The 14,903-nt window shown below is 31.3% G+C and overlaps 2 protein-coding genes across 2 annotated transcripts; both read left to right on the top strand.

Annotated features, from left to right (window-relative positions):
- Nucleotides 1-475: 475 nt before the first annotated feature.
- Nucleotides 476-775, top strand: LMH87_000496 (uncharacterized protein; the record flags this gene model as incomplete). Its single annotated transcript, XM_056198411.1, has 2 exons — nt 476-551; nt 645-775. 2 exons carry the CDS (start codon nt 476-478, stop codon nt 773-775), a joined length of 207 nt encoding a protein of 68 aa, XP_056055364.1.
- An 810-nt stretch (nt 776-1,585) lies between these two features.
- Nucleotides 1,586-6,118, top strand: LMH87_000495 (uncharacterized protein; the record flags this gene model as incomplete). The annotated part of the gene is made up of 5 exons (XM_056198410.1): nt 1,586-1,783; nt 1,835-3,814; nt 3,871-4,033; nt 4,085-4,726; nt 4,779-6,118. The coding sequence occupies 5 exons, from the start codon at nt 1,586-1,588 to the stop codon at nt 6,116-6,118; spliced, it is 4,323 nt and encodes a 1,440-aa protein (XP_056055363.1).
- Between the last annotated feature and the right edge of the window lie 8,785 nt (nt 6,119-14,903).

The raw sequence follows: 14,903 nt of genomic DNA, 5'->3' as shown, positions 1-14,903 counted from the left end.
TTTAATAGGAGGTTATTAATTCCTATACTAAAAAGTATATAAAAGTTCAACTAGATCTAAATAGATTATTTATAATAGTCATTAAGGTTAATAATATATATTATTAGCTTAATTAATAATTACTTAATATAAAAGAGTAAGGTACTATTAATTTATTAGATGTTAAGATCTCTAATAATAAGGCTATTAAGGTATAATTATTTAATAATTAATTATATTTATCTATAGTTACTATAAGGCTTTTTATTTATAGCTTTATAAGCTATTAAGGGTGTTCCCAGGTGGGGGTGTTCCCGAGTGGGTGGCCGACGTTATTATATGGGGCGGAGCATTACTGGTAGCGTCTTTGCCTCAGTCAGCATATCGCACCTTTAACATGCACTGTCGACTTGAGCCTTTAGAACGCCTGCATGATCTCGATTCTTTTTTCCCACAGCTACAAACGACTTCCAGCGAAATCAAATTAATTGAAGCGATGCTACCTACAAGGCCAAACATTGCTAGCCTTATTGTATTATTCCTGCTAAGCGAGTGTCTGCTGGCAGCCCCTAGTATGTACCGACCAAGGGAGGATCTCGAGGACTATAAAGACGAGACGGGGATAGGGGAACAGAAGGTTGCAAAACAAGCTGACAGGTGTTCAGTAATCCATCCTATCACAGTGCTCACGGTTATTTGGGATCCAGGCGCAAATTCCATTGCATATAAAGAAGCGGCCGCGAAGATCGATCCTGAAGAGGTCTTGGGCCATATGCCGAAGTCAAAGGACCATTAATGATGGACGGGCAGTCTTCTGAATTATGAGAGGTATACAAATAGATGAATATCATGCATAGCCAGCCGCATAGCCTAATAGAACTTCAAGAAAAATTGACATTTCGCGTGCCTCATCACGTTGTATGGGATGCCGGTAATTGAACCGCATTGCAGACTGAGCTCTCTTCGGAGGTCAAATGCCGTATATTAGCGCTGAATAGCCCTTTAAATTCATCAAGGGAGTTGCATATCGCCCATCTTTTTGTCAGTCTCTGCGAGGACGCCCTGCTCACAGAGATGCATGCATTACCAGCGACATGCCCCTGGGGTTGCATTGAGAGAGCTGAAAGACAGAACGGGGGTGTTGCCCATGAACCTAGCTCTAGCTCTGCTTGTGGAGAAGTGGGTGCTAAGTGCGACCAGCTGCAAATGGGGTAATCATAAGTACTTTTGGAAAGTACATATACTTGATAATCCGAGGGGTGTTTACTTACAAGTGGCGCCCTAACGCAGCCTGATTGTCACAGGTGGGCTAGCTCATCTCGACGGGCAGCGGATTGATTTCTGGCCCACCTTGACAGTCAGTCAGAGCGGGGTGGCTGCGCCAGGATCTCATTTTACCAAACCAGGCGTGTCACCACTTCCATAGTGCAGGTCCAACATATTTAGCTCCAGAGCAGGAGAATAAACAACCCGTCATCCTCGGCATACGGACATTTTGTTTCTGGTCACACTCCCAGTTCCTTGGCCAGAAAGCCCATCCTGCATTTGTTGGCCTGATAGAATCTCGCCGGACTGAACGCGACAGGCCGCACAGCTGAGATACAGCATGGCGACCGAGGCAAGCGCAGACAGTGCCTTTTGGCCGCCACTTCGAAGGATCTACGATGTCACGCTCAAATTCGAGGAAACGATAACCAACATTGTTCCCTCTGCTGCGATTGCACTATTGTCACCTGTGATTCTTTTTCACTATGTCAAACAGCCGGTCTACGTTCGACAAAGTCCGTTACTATGGATCAAGCTCGTAGGTCTTGAACCTTATAGCCGAGACTGGAACTCCAGCTAACGCCAACAGTCCGTCTCCCTCGCTCTAGTTGGTGTCGAATTGACAAGCTTGGCACTTCGTGCTATTTACACTGAACTGCGTACCGAAACCACTCTGCCTGCGGCTTCCCTCGACCTTGTTGCTGCTGTAACAATCGCCGTTGTTCTCTTTGTCGAACATCGCCACGCCATTCGCGCGTCGGCACTTTTGAGCCTCTACCTACTGCTTGGAGTCTTTACAGATGCTATGAAGAGTCGCTCCTTCTTCATTCGGTCTCATCTTACTACTGTCGGCGCTCTTGCCGCCGCTGCTTCTGCCATCCGGTTCATTCTCGTTCTACTTGAGGAAATACCCAAAACAAGATGGCTGGTCGACCAACGCTTACGAGACAGTATTGGAGCCGAGGCTACCAGTGGTTATTTAAGCAGAACTTTTTTCGTCTTTCTCAATCCGCTGTTTCTAAGTGGCTATCGAACTTTGCTGGTGATGGAAAATTTGAGCAACTTAGGGCCATCGTTCTCGTCTGAGCGACTATACCACCAACTTCAAGCCTATTGGAACAAGGCGCAAAACCATTCAAAGAGCAACCTGACGATGGTATGCTTCAAAGCTTGGAAATCTCTCTTTCTCGCGGCCTTCCTCCCTCGCTTATGTGTATCTGGTTTCTCCTTCGCACAGCCTCTCCTTCTCTACCTGGTGATAGAAGCTGTTGGAAACCCAAAAGTATCTACACAGGAGAAATGGCTTCTGGTCGGCGCGACTGCTCTATCTTTCGTCGGCTGTGCCGTGGCTAGGATGACCTCGGCACACATGAACAACCGTCAAGCAACCCGTATGCGTGGTGGTCTGATTGCGTTGATATTCGACAAGAATCTTCGGATATCTCAGTCTGAGGCTAAGAAGTTTGCCGCTGTTACTCTTATGAGTAATGATGTTGATGGTATCGCTCGTGGTTTATCGCGATGCTATGACGTTATTGTAACCTTCATTGAAGTTGGCTTTGGCATTTTCCTACTATCACTTTTCGTGGGACGCTCTTGTTTTGTTGTGTTGGTGCCTTTGACTCTGTCAACTATCGGCGCTTACTTCTTCGGCAAATGGATCGCTGTCAGGTTCACAGCCTGGAATGTTAGTATCCAGTCCAGAGTGGCAAAGACTTCAAAGGTACTAGGTCAGATCAAAGCGATTAAAATGTTCGGCCTTGGTCCTACCATTAGCCTATATCTCCAACGGCTCCGTGTTGCAGAGATCAATATCTCCAAGAAATATCGTGGACTGGAGGCAGCGTCGTCTGTGCCTATCGTTTGCGCTGAGCTCATAACTCCTGTCATTGTCGTCGCCGCTGCCTTATTCTGGAAGAGTTTTGATGGAGGGTTATCCGCTTCTGCGGTCTTTCCTAGCCTATCTCTCATCGTTCTTATCAAGGACCCCCTTGCAGTTCTCTTACACTCTTATCCATCTCTCACAACCATGGTTGGTTGCTTTCACCGAGTTGAGAACTTCCTTCGCCTGGAGGAGAGACGAGACCCAAGAACAATCAGACGAGATTTTGACGCCGTGGATGGAGAAGCATCCCTGCAATCAGCTGGGGCCCAAGAGCTGCCGATGGTGGTGTTTAACAAAGCCAAGGTCGGACCTCTTGGGACGAAGATACCTATTTTGCGGGATCTGAACTTCGCTCTTGACCCCGGATCAATGACAGGAGTAGCAGGGCCCAATGGCGCTGGAAAGTCTTTACTTCTTCAAAGTATTCTTGGAGAAAGTGAGCTGATAGATGGCACTATCGAACTTGGACAATCATCCGTTGCATTCTGCGCACAAATGGTATGGCTACAGAACACCTCGATAAAGAACAACATTATCGGGCCACGTTCCTTCGACGAAAGACTCTTCCGAAGAGTTGTGGAATGCTGTCTTTTGGAAGAAGACCTTGCAACCCTGGCTGGTGGTACTGAATACATCGTTGGAAGCGGTGGATGTAAGCTAAGTGGTGGTCAACGCCAGCGCGTGGTGAGTTGGAGTCAAGTATCTGAGTCGGATACGAGTATTTGCTAACTTCTACGCAGGGGATTGCTCGAGCATTATACGCGCAATTGTCCATCATAGTATTGGATGATGTGTTTAGCTCGCTGGATCGCAGGACTGCTATTTCTATACTCTTTCGTCTCTGTGGTGAGGATGGCCTTCTGAAAGAGCTGAACTCTACTGTGATTATTTCAACATTTTTCCGTGAGTACTTTGGAACGATTAACAACTCGTCTACTGACATGAAATTTACAGCTGAATGCCTCGATGTTGTTGACCAGGTGATTGTCCTTGACGGCAACGGACATGCACAGCTTGAAACGAATGTGAACGATGAGCAGACTCGTCGCAAGATTCTCCGTGCTTTCAACACACCTGCAAGTCTCAGGTCCGAAGACCAGGAGACAAAAGAACAGGAAGACATCCGCCGATCACTGGAGAACCAACCTCCGACAATGACGGAAGCTGAGCGTTACAAGTCTACTCGCCATTTCGGCGACTGGAGCCTTTATGGCCTATTTCTTGGCCCTGTTGGAAAGCTCAAATTATTTTCCTGGCTACTGCTGATGTTTTCAGCCTCTTCTGGGGAGGCATTGCCCGATATTTACATAAGAGCTTGGATCGAACGCTATGCAAACAACAAATTCTATTTCATCGGATATGCTGCGATCGCCGTCACCACCTGCTTTCTTTTTGGCATATGTGGTGCTATACTGTTTGTCGGCTTCATTCCTCTATCAGCCAATGGCTTGCATCAGCAAGTGGTTGACACAGTTTTAAAGGCAACTATTGGCTTCTTAGGGTCGACTGATAATGGTGTTATTTTGAACCGATTCAGTCAAGATATGTCTCTAGTCGCTCAAAGGCTACCGCTCTTTTTTGTTCGAACTGTCTCGGGTAAGATTAAATTAATAGCCTAACGCTAGCAAGACTGATTAGATCTTCACAGTGTTTTTCCAGGCTACCATTCAGACCGGCGTTATTGCCTCAGGCGCATCATACATGGCGGTCGGTCTTCCGTTCATTGCGCTGGCTGTCTTTCTAATACAACGGTTCTATCTCCGCACCTCTCGACAGGTTCGCGCGCTAGACCTAGAAGCAAAATCGCCACTTTACACTCACTTCCAAGAGACGGCTGAAGGCCTACTACACATTCGAGCCTTTGGTTGGGAGCAAAGGAATTTACACAACGCATTCATACTGCTAGACACCTCCCAGAAGGCATATTACTACCAGTACTGCATCCAGCAATGGCTCGGGATAGTCTTAGGACTACTTGTCGCGGCTGTCGCTACTATCTTAGTGTCCTTTTCGCTTTTCTTGAGTGACTCCAGCTCAAAAACTGCAATTGGGCTTTCGTTCCTCAATTTGATACTCTTCGCAAAAACTCTAGAAGCCCTCGTTACAGCATGGACAGGAATGGAAACATGCATCACGGCACTAGAACGTTTGCGCGAGTTCATGGAGGAAACCCCACAGGAACAAAGCGAGGATTTGGTCGAGGTTCCTGAGAATTGGCCTTCCATGGGAAACATCGAGCTGTCTAATGTGTCTGCTCAGTACAGAGACGACAAACAAGAGAAGAAGATCCTCAAAAATATCTCCCTTTCTATTGAAGCAGGGCAGAAAGTCGGCATCATCGGGCGCACTGGAAGTGGTAAGAGCTCGCTTTTTCTTACTCTTCTCGGATTCCTCAAGTACGAGGGCATAATAAGGATCGATGGGATAGACATATCCTCTATCTCTTTAGATGTGTTACGGTCCCGAATTGTGACTATTTCGCAGGATCAGATCAAACTAGACGCTACCATTCGAACGAACCTTCTACCATTTACCCTCAACAATTTACCCCTAGAGCATGATGAAAAGCAAAGGGAGCAAGTCGAGAGAAAGGATATAATACTTCAAGAACTACTTATTCGGCTCGGAATTTGGTCGCAGCTCAAGGACAAGGGTGGACTTGATGCTAATTTAGAAGACGTGGGATATTCTCATGGCGAAATGCAGCTATTCTGCTTAGCCCGTGCTGTCTTACGGTACGAGGACACTAGCAGTAAAGTTGTTCTGATTGATGAGGCAACGAGTAGCGTGGAGTACGAGAGAGAAAAAGTCGCCCAGAGTGTCATGAGAGAGTACTTCCAGCATTGTACGACACTAGTGATTGGGCACAGAAGGTCAAGCATCAGAGGCGTCGACTACACAGTGGAGTTGTCGCAGGGCGAAGTTGCACATGTTGACCCAACGGCACCCGACTCGGATGACGGCGGGCCTGGCCGTAGGTCGCCATAAGCCCCATGAGGACTGTATTTTGCTGATTATTCTTATTTTTTAAATTTCATTTTATTTTGCTTCACTAGTCTCTATCGTATATTCGTACCAGCGACTGTTACCTCGGCGGTGGCTGAACACTCATAAAGGATTATTGAGGGCGATCCTATAACAGAAGAGCCGTGTGGAGCGTTTCGTCATTAGCATAATGGATCTTCTTTCTCGATCAGTCACACACAATGCTTCAGTCATGGAACTTCGCCAGCAGAAGAAGGCGCCCTCTTTTTGAAAGGCTTAGCAATTGTGAGGGCGCAGCTGATATGCATGAGGTGTCGCCATGGGATGAAGCTTTCCATCGGCCTCAAAATACAGAGCCTCTGGTAGGCTGACAAGATCAAAAGTTCAAACGTGTGATTTTCTTGCTCAGCTCATTAATTGTTTGTGTTGCAAGCACTAACGTCGGCCACCCACTTTCGGGTCACCCCCAGATACGGGTCGCGTCACGCCCGCTATAACACCAGTAAACCTTTATTACTAGTCACGTGTTTTCTCTAGCTATGATTACTATTATCGCCTTAAATTTTATTATTATATCTATTAACGTGGTTAATAGACGAGCGGCGCAGATAAGCGAGTGGCGCGCCTCTACTATAAACACTAACTTTTATTTTTATATTATAATTACTTAATAATAACTTATAGATAACACTTTTATAGAAGGTAATATAATTCTTACCTTATCTACTATTAAAAAGTCACCTAAATTAAGTATTTATAAAGTAATAAAAATTTATAATATCTTTATAATAACTATCTAATACTAATATAATAACTAAAACTTATAATATAATTATACTACTAACTTAAAAAAGCTTACTAATTTAAAAAAGAGAGTTATAATAAAATATATTCTCTAGTTAGATTTATAAGGCCTTCTCTTTTAGTATATAAATATAAAAGATATAATAAACTAACTACTATTTAGATATAATAGTAAATATATTAAAGTATATTAAGTAAAAAACCTTATATAATAATAACTAGAACTTACTATATATTTTTAATAAAGATATAATTACTAAAAGGCTAAATATAAAGATCTAATTATTATTTATAGTTAATTTATATTCTTAGAGAATATAATTATAAAATATAATATTATAAAGTTTAATATTTATAACTTTAATAAGACTAGGTTTCTAATAGGCTTTATTATAATAGAAATAGTTATTATAAGCTTTAATTAAGTTAAAAAAGTAAAAATAATATAGTTTAATAATAAAAAATAGGTTATTATAATTTAGGTAGTAAATTCTTAAAACTTAATATAGTTTATAAGTAAGTAGGCTATTTAAGTAAGTAGGTTACTTTATATTATTTTTTAATTAACTATATTTAAACTCTATTAACTTAATAAGATAAAATAGTTTTAACTTTAAATAAAAAAGATATTATTAATACTTTTAAGGCTTTAAAAAAAGACTTTATACTATTACTTTAAAGTATAGCTTATATCTATAATATACTATAAATAATACTAATATATTATTAATAAGAATAATTAAGTTAAGCTAATATAATAATATATTTTTAAAAATTAATAAATAAAAAAGAAGATCTCCTTATTTAGTATATTCTTAATCTAAATATATAATCTTAGTTACCTTACTTATATAATATAAAAGTTATAACTAACTACCTATTAAAGCTTAAATATAATATTCTAGTTAGAAGGTATTAGCTTATAAACTTTATTAGGTAATACTTAGAACTTATTATATATTTATTATATTAAATTAACTATTAAAGAGTCTAATATAAAGATTTAAAGTAATATTAAGACTAGTTTTAGCTTATAGAAAATACTATTATAAAATATAATATATAAAGAGGGGAGATTTATAACTTTAATAAGATAGGCTTTATAATAGGCTAAATATTATTTAAAACGGTTATTATAGGTATAAAAAGATATTAAAAAGGTTAGAAAATATAATAAGGAAATTATATTTAGGCGATAATAATAGAGTATATTAATATAACTAGTATTATTATTCCTTTATTTATTATTATTATAGGTAAAACCTACCTCTTTTTTTAGTATAAAAATAGCCTTTTACTTTATAACTAGGCTATTTCTATTACTAAAAATAGATAAACTATAAATAAAAAGTATTTAGAATAGTTTAAGTATTTTAATCTATATATAAAGACTAAAAGAATTAGTAAATATAGGCTATTAATCCTTAATAGGTATAAAAGCTATTACTTTATAGATTTTAAGTTATATTATAAGGTAAATAATATAATTATATTATATATACTTACTTATTTATTATATATACTCTAACTATTAGATATTATTTATTTTTAGCTATTAAAATATATATATAGTAATATAATTAATAATCTAATATATATTAAGGTTACTTATATTATTAAGGAAGAATTTTTCTTTATAGTTTACTTAGTATATAAAGCTTTTATAACTAAATTAAATATTCTTAGTAGTTTTTAAAACACTAAGATTTATCCTTTTAATTTAAAATATATTATTTTATAGCTTAATATAAAGTTATAAACTTTATTACCTTTTAGTACTACTAATAGTTAAGAACTTTCTTAGCTTTTAAAAACCCTTAATAACCTAATAGAAGCTCTATCTTAAATAGAATATATTAAAAAAAGGATAAAGATCTATTAAAGTAACTCTTTAAATAAAATTATTATAAATATCTTTTAGTTATTAAAGTATATAATAAAAGTAATATAATAAATAATATTAATATAAGAATAAATTAATAAGCTAAAGGTAGTAAATATATAACTTTCTTAGTACTAATATATAAAAAAAAACACTTATAGACTAAAAGATCTTTTATTTTAAAGGCTAGTAAAAATTTAACTATTTAGTTATAAAAGAAGGATAAAAGAAGATATAATAAGTCTAAAAGTCTAGGTCTATTAATATAGTCTAAGCTATACTATTACTATTATAGTAATTATAATAAAATTAGCTATAATTTTAAGATATATAAAAAGGTAATAGAAATTACTTTTTTAGATAATTATAATTAATTTTTATTAACTAGATTTTATTTTAGTTTATTAAAGTATATTTTTTATTATAAGGTCCTAAAAGATAGCCTACTTACTTAGGTAGCTTACTCGCTTATAAACTATATTAGATATATAGAGGGTAATAATATTCTTCTTTTAATAGAAAAGCTTAAAGGTAGTTAAGTAATAACTTTTATAGCTATTTAAAATTAGGAGGTAATAACTACCCTCTTTTTAATCTTTTATATATTTATTAAAATACTAAATCTAATCTATACTAATTTTATTTATTATTTAACTATTTAAGCTTATATTAATATACTAATCTAAAAGTAAGCGTTTATCTTTATACTAAGATATAAGGTATTTTTAACTTTTTACTATAATATATAGTAGTACTATTAAGCTTTAAGAATTTACTATCTAAATTATAGTAACTTATTCCTTATTATTAGACTATATTACTTTTTTTTTTAACCTAATTAGAGCTTATAATAACTATTCCTATTATAATAAAGCCTATTAGAAACCTAATCTTATTAAAGTTATAAATATTAAACTCTATAATACTATATTTTATAATTATATTCTTTAAAAATATAAACTAATTATAAATAATAATTAGATTTTTATATTTAGCTCTTTAATAATTATATCTCTATTAAAAATATATAATAAGCTCTAATTATTATTATATAAGGTTTTTTACCTAATATACTTTAATATATTTATTATTATACTTAGTAAGTAGTTAATTTACTATATTTTTTATATTTATATACTAAAAGGGAAGTCTTTATAAATCTAGTTAAAGAATAAATTTTATTATAACTCTCTCTTTTAAATTAGTAAGTTTTTTTAAATTAAGTATAAAGTTATATTATATAACTTAGTTATTATATTAGTTATAGATAGTTATTTAAAGTATATTATAGATTAATATAGTTTCTTTATAACTTAGTTTTAAGTCTTTTTTAAGGGCTTAAAGGGTAAGAATAATACTTATCTCTTTTAAAGGGATTTCTATAAATTATTATTAAGTAATAAAAGTGCTAAAATAAAGGGTACTAAAAACTAGGTAGAGTGGGCGACTTGCTTATCTAGGCGACTCACTTATTATCAGGGCACCTATAGGGCATGTTAGTTAGTAGGAGGTTATAGGCAACTAGAGGTATTACGTGTAAAGAAGCTACTATATAGCTATAAGCTGCTAATAAGGGAGTAGTAAGGAGGTAGTAATAATTCTACTATTATTCTAAAAACCTAAAAATTATCTAGTAATTAAAGCTCTTTACTAATAGTACCTTATAGAATTATTATTACTATCTAGTATATAAGATACTAAACTACTTATAGTACTATAACTAAATAAATTATTACCTTACTATAAGTAAGTAAAGAGACTACTATAAGTATATAATAAATAATATTACTAATTTAGTCTAACTTATTAGATAGTATAATAAGTATAGCTATTAGCTTAATAATAGTAAAGGAGATATAAGTTAGTATCTAAAAAGTAATAAAGGAATAAAAGTAAGTATAGCTAGTAGTATATTATAAGTAGCTAGTAAAAGGGTATCTAATTATAGTAACTCTAAAATTAGAAAACCTCTTAAAGGAACTAATTTATAAGAAACGTATAGTAATAATAAAGCTTTTTAGTATAGTATTTATTAGATAATTATTCTAAGAGTATATAAGTTTTATAGTTACCTTATAGATACACTTTTAGGTATATATAGAAGACTATATAGATAACTATAATAGGGTAATATATATAATATAGTGCTTTTAAAGAGATATATAGATATAATAGGCTTACTACTTTATTATAACTTTATAGGGAACTTATAAAGGAGTTACTTAAAAAGACTTTAACTTATAGTATAAGGAAGAACTAGGGGATAAGAATATTAGGGTATAGTAAGTAACTTATAACCTTTTAAAGTATAAGTATAATACTAATAAGCTAGTAAGGAAATATCTATATTATATAGAGAATACTATAATAAAGCTATTAGATCTTCTACCTTTTAGCTTCTAAATTATAATAGCCTTAAAGGGACTTAGCTATTAGCTTTAAGTAGTAATAAGTAGTAATAATAATCTTATAATATAAAAGGAGTTAGAGTTTTATATAGAGAATACTAAAAAAGTAGTAAGTATAACCTTATAAGCTAAGATAATCCTAAGACTTTAACCTACTATATTAGATAAAAATAAGCTATAAAGTAATTAAAACGCTATAAATATATTATATATTAGTAAGGACTTCTTTATAAGATATTTTAAATATAAAGGTAATTACTTATAAAGAAATTACTTTATAGATAATTATACTATCTATAAAAGAGGAAGTTATATTATTAATAAGTATAAAAATTAGCTAAAAATTATTAAGGTAAAATAGGTAGTTTAAAGTAAGGATATAGTAATATACTTAAATAATAGCCTAATTAAAAACTATTATATAGAGGAGATATAATAAGATAAGGTTTACTATTAAATCTACCCTTAATATAAAGTTATAGTAAAGATATAAATAAAATATAGCTAGAAAGAAATAATAGTAATAATTAATATAAAGAGTAATCTAAATATTATTTATAAGTATATAGTTAAAGAATTAAAAGTCTATAACTTCTTTAAACTAACTATACTAATATATTCTTTAATTAAAGAAAAAGTCTAGGTAAATAGGGAAGTTATAAAAATACTATAAGTTATAGATAACTTTAAGTATAAAAAAGAGATATAAGTTTCTTTTTTAGTTATAATATCTTTAAAGGACTTTATTTTTAGTTAGTAATAAATTAGAGAATAAAATATTTTAATCTATAATAGCCTAAACTATTAGAATTATAGTATTAATATAAAAGATATTAAGATAGTATTAAACTTAAAAGGAGCTTAAAAGGCTATAAAGAATACTAAATTTAGGATAATACTAGTAAGAAGCTAGCTAGACCTACCTATTATAACTATAAAAGGAATATATATAAGGTTATTATAAGAATACTAGGAATTTATAGAGCTCTTTTTACCTAAAAAAGCTATAAAGTTATTACTATTATATAGGCTTATATATACTATTAAACTAAAAAATAGTAAGATACTACTATAAGGACCTATCTACCCTCTTATAGTAAGAGAGCTATATAAACTATATAACTTTATTAATAAAAGGCTAAAATAAGGATAGATTAGAAGATCTACTAGCTTAGTAGGAGCTCCTATCTTATTTATACTAAAGAAGGGGGGAAAACTCCGTTTAGTGTTACTACCCCTAATTATAGAAATAATTAATTAATTATAGGGCGTTAAGTTCTATACTAAGCTAGATATAAAAGACGTATATAGGCGGCTAAGAATCTATAAAGGCGATAAGTAAAAGATAGTATTTCGCTATTAATTTAGACACTTTAAGTACTTAGTATTACTATTTAGGCTAGCTAGAGCGCCTATATTATTTTAAGAATATATTAATACTATCTTATATAAAGATATTAATTATATTTATATTATATACTTAGATAATATTTTAGTTTTTAGTAGGGACTTTATAGACTATTTATAGTATATTTATTAGGTCCTTATAAAGCTATATAAGGCTAGACTATTTTTAAACTTAGAAAAGTGTAAGTTTAATATAAATATAGTTAAATTTCTTAGCTTTATTATTGAACTAGGTAAAATTAAAATAAATTTAGAATATATTAAAAGAGTAGTAAACTAGCTATAACTTATTACTATTAAAGAAATTTAGGTATCTATAGGGTTTATAAATTTCTATAAGTAATTTATTAAGAACTTTAGTAAGATTATAGTACCTCTAATAGAAAAAATAAAGGGAAGTATACTAGTAAAATTTATACTAAATATTTATAAATTATAGGCGTTTTAATACTTTAAGCTATTATTTAAGAAAGCGCCTATACTTATATAGTTTAATCTAAAAGCCTATATATATATAGAAATAAATATATTAGACTTTATAATTAAAGTAATACTATTATAATTATAAGGAACTTATTAGTATCTTATAGTGTTTTTATTAAGGAAGTTATAAAGAGCTAAACTAAATTACTAAATACTAGATATAAAAATACTAGTAATTTTAATAGTATTCTACTAGTAGAGATACTATTTAGTCTATTTAGTAGTAACTATTAATATTATTATAAACTACCTAAATTATAGTTATCTTATAGAGAAAAAGACACTATTATATAGGTAAGTAGTAGTAATAGATAAACTATCTTTATATAACTTTAAAATTATTTTTAGACTAGATATGTATAACCTTATAGATATTTTATTATATTAAGTAGATTATAAAATAGATATAAATAAGCTATATATAGAATAACTATTACTATAATTTTTAAACTATTTTATATAAATAAGGAATAATAGGTATAATATAAAAATTTACTATATTAGGGTAAGTTAGAGGAGTACTTAAATAGCTAAGAGTAATAAGTAGCTAGAGAATATACTATAAAGAAGTAGTAATAATATAAATAATATACTAAGTAAGAAAACACTATAAGAGTAACTACTAGTAGCCTAATAAAGAGATATCTTTATTAAGTAAACTAAAAAAGTACTATATAATAGTAGTAAGGAAGACCTAAAAATCTAAGGAGTCTATTAGATAATAAATATAATAAGTCTTTTAGTAAATAAGGGGAGAATCTATATACTACTTAAAGAGAGGGTAGAGATTTTATAACTATACTATAATAACTTTATTATAGAATATTAGGGAACTTATTAGATACTATATAAAGTAGTTATATCTTTTTTCTAATAGGGAATAAAATATAATATTAATATATATATAAAATACTATTATATATATTAAATAATAAAACCTAAAATATATTAACTTTATAGTCTCTTTATATTATTATTATTATTATCTTACTTATTTAAAGAAATATTAATAGACCTTATTACTAGATTATTAGAATAATAGGGGTAATATAGTAAATATAATATAATACTAGTAATAGTAGATAGGGTAATATAATATAATATTTATATTATTATAAATATATACCTATCTAGTAATAAACTTATAGAAATCTTTTATAAGAAAATTATTATAGTATATAGAGTACTTAAAGGTATTATTTTAAACTAAAATAGTATCTTAATATCTAGCTTTTAGAGAAGCTTTTATTACCTTATAGTATATAAGTAATAACTTAGTATTATATTCTACCTATAAATAGATAGCTTAATAGAATATATAAATTAGGTACTAAAATATTACCTATATATATTTTATAATACTAAATAGACTAATTAGGTTAAAAAACTATTTATAATATAATTTACTTATAATATAAGTTAATAAGTAGTAATCTATAATATACCTATAAAGTTACTATTAGGCTATACGCCTACTTACCTTTTAGTACCTATTTTAGATATAGGTAATATATAAACTTAGGAATATATAAAAGAAATACTTATTATATATAAAAACGCTATAAAATATATATAAAAAGTTAATAAGTAGTATATAAGATACTATAATAATAAAAACTAGTTTAAAGAATATAAGGTAAGAGACTAGGTATTACTATTAATAAAAAATCTAAAACTAATATAACCTACTTATAAACTTATAAAGAAGTATATAAGGCCTTTTTAGATTATCTTAGTAATTAAGATAGCTAAATAAGTATATAAACTAGACTTACCTTAAGGCTTAAGAATTTATAATATATTT

The sequence above is a fragment of the Akanthomyces muscarius genome, chromosome 6, assembly GCF_028009165.1.
Source record: "Akanthomyces muscarius strain Ve6 chromosome 6, whole genome shotgun sequence".
NCBI classification, from domain to species: domain Eukaryota; kingdom Fungi; phylum Ascomycota; class Sordariomycetes; order Hypocreales; family Cordycipitaceae; genus Akanthomyces; species Akanthomyces muscarius.
This window is presented reverse-complemented; position numbering and strand designations above follow the sequence as displayed.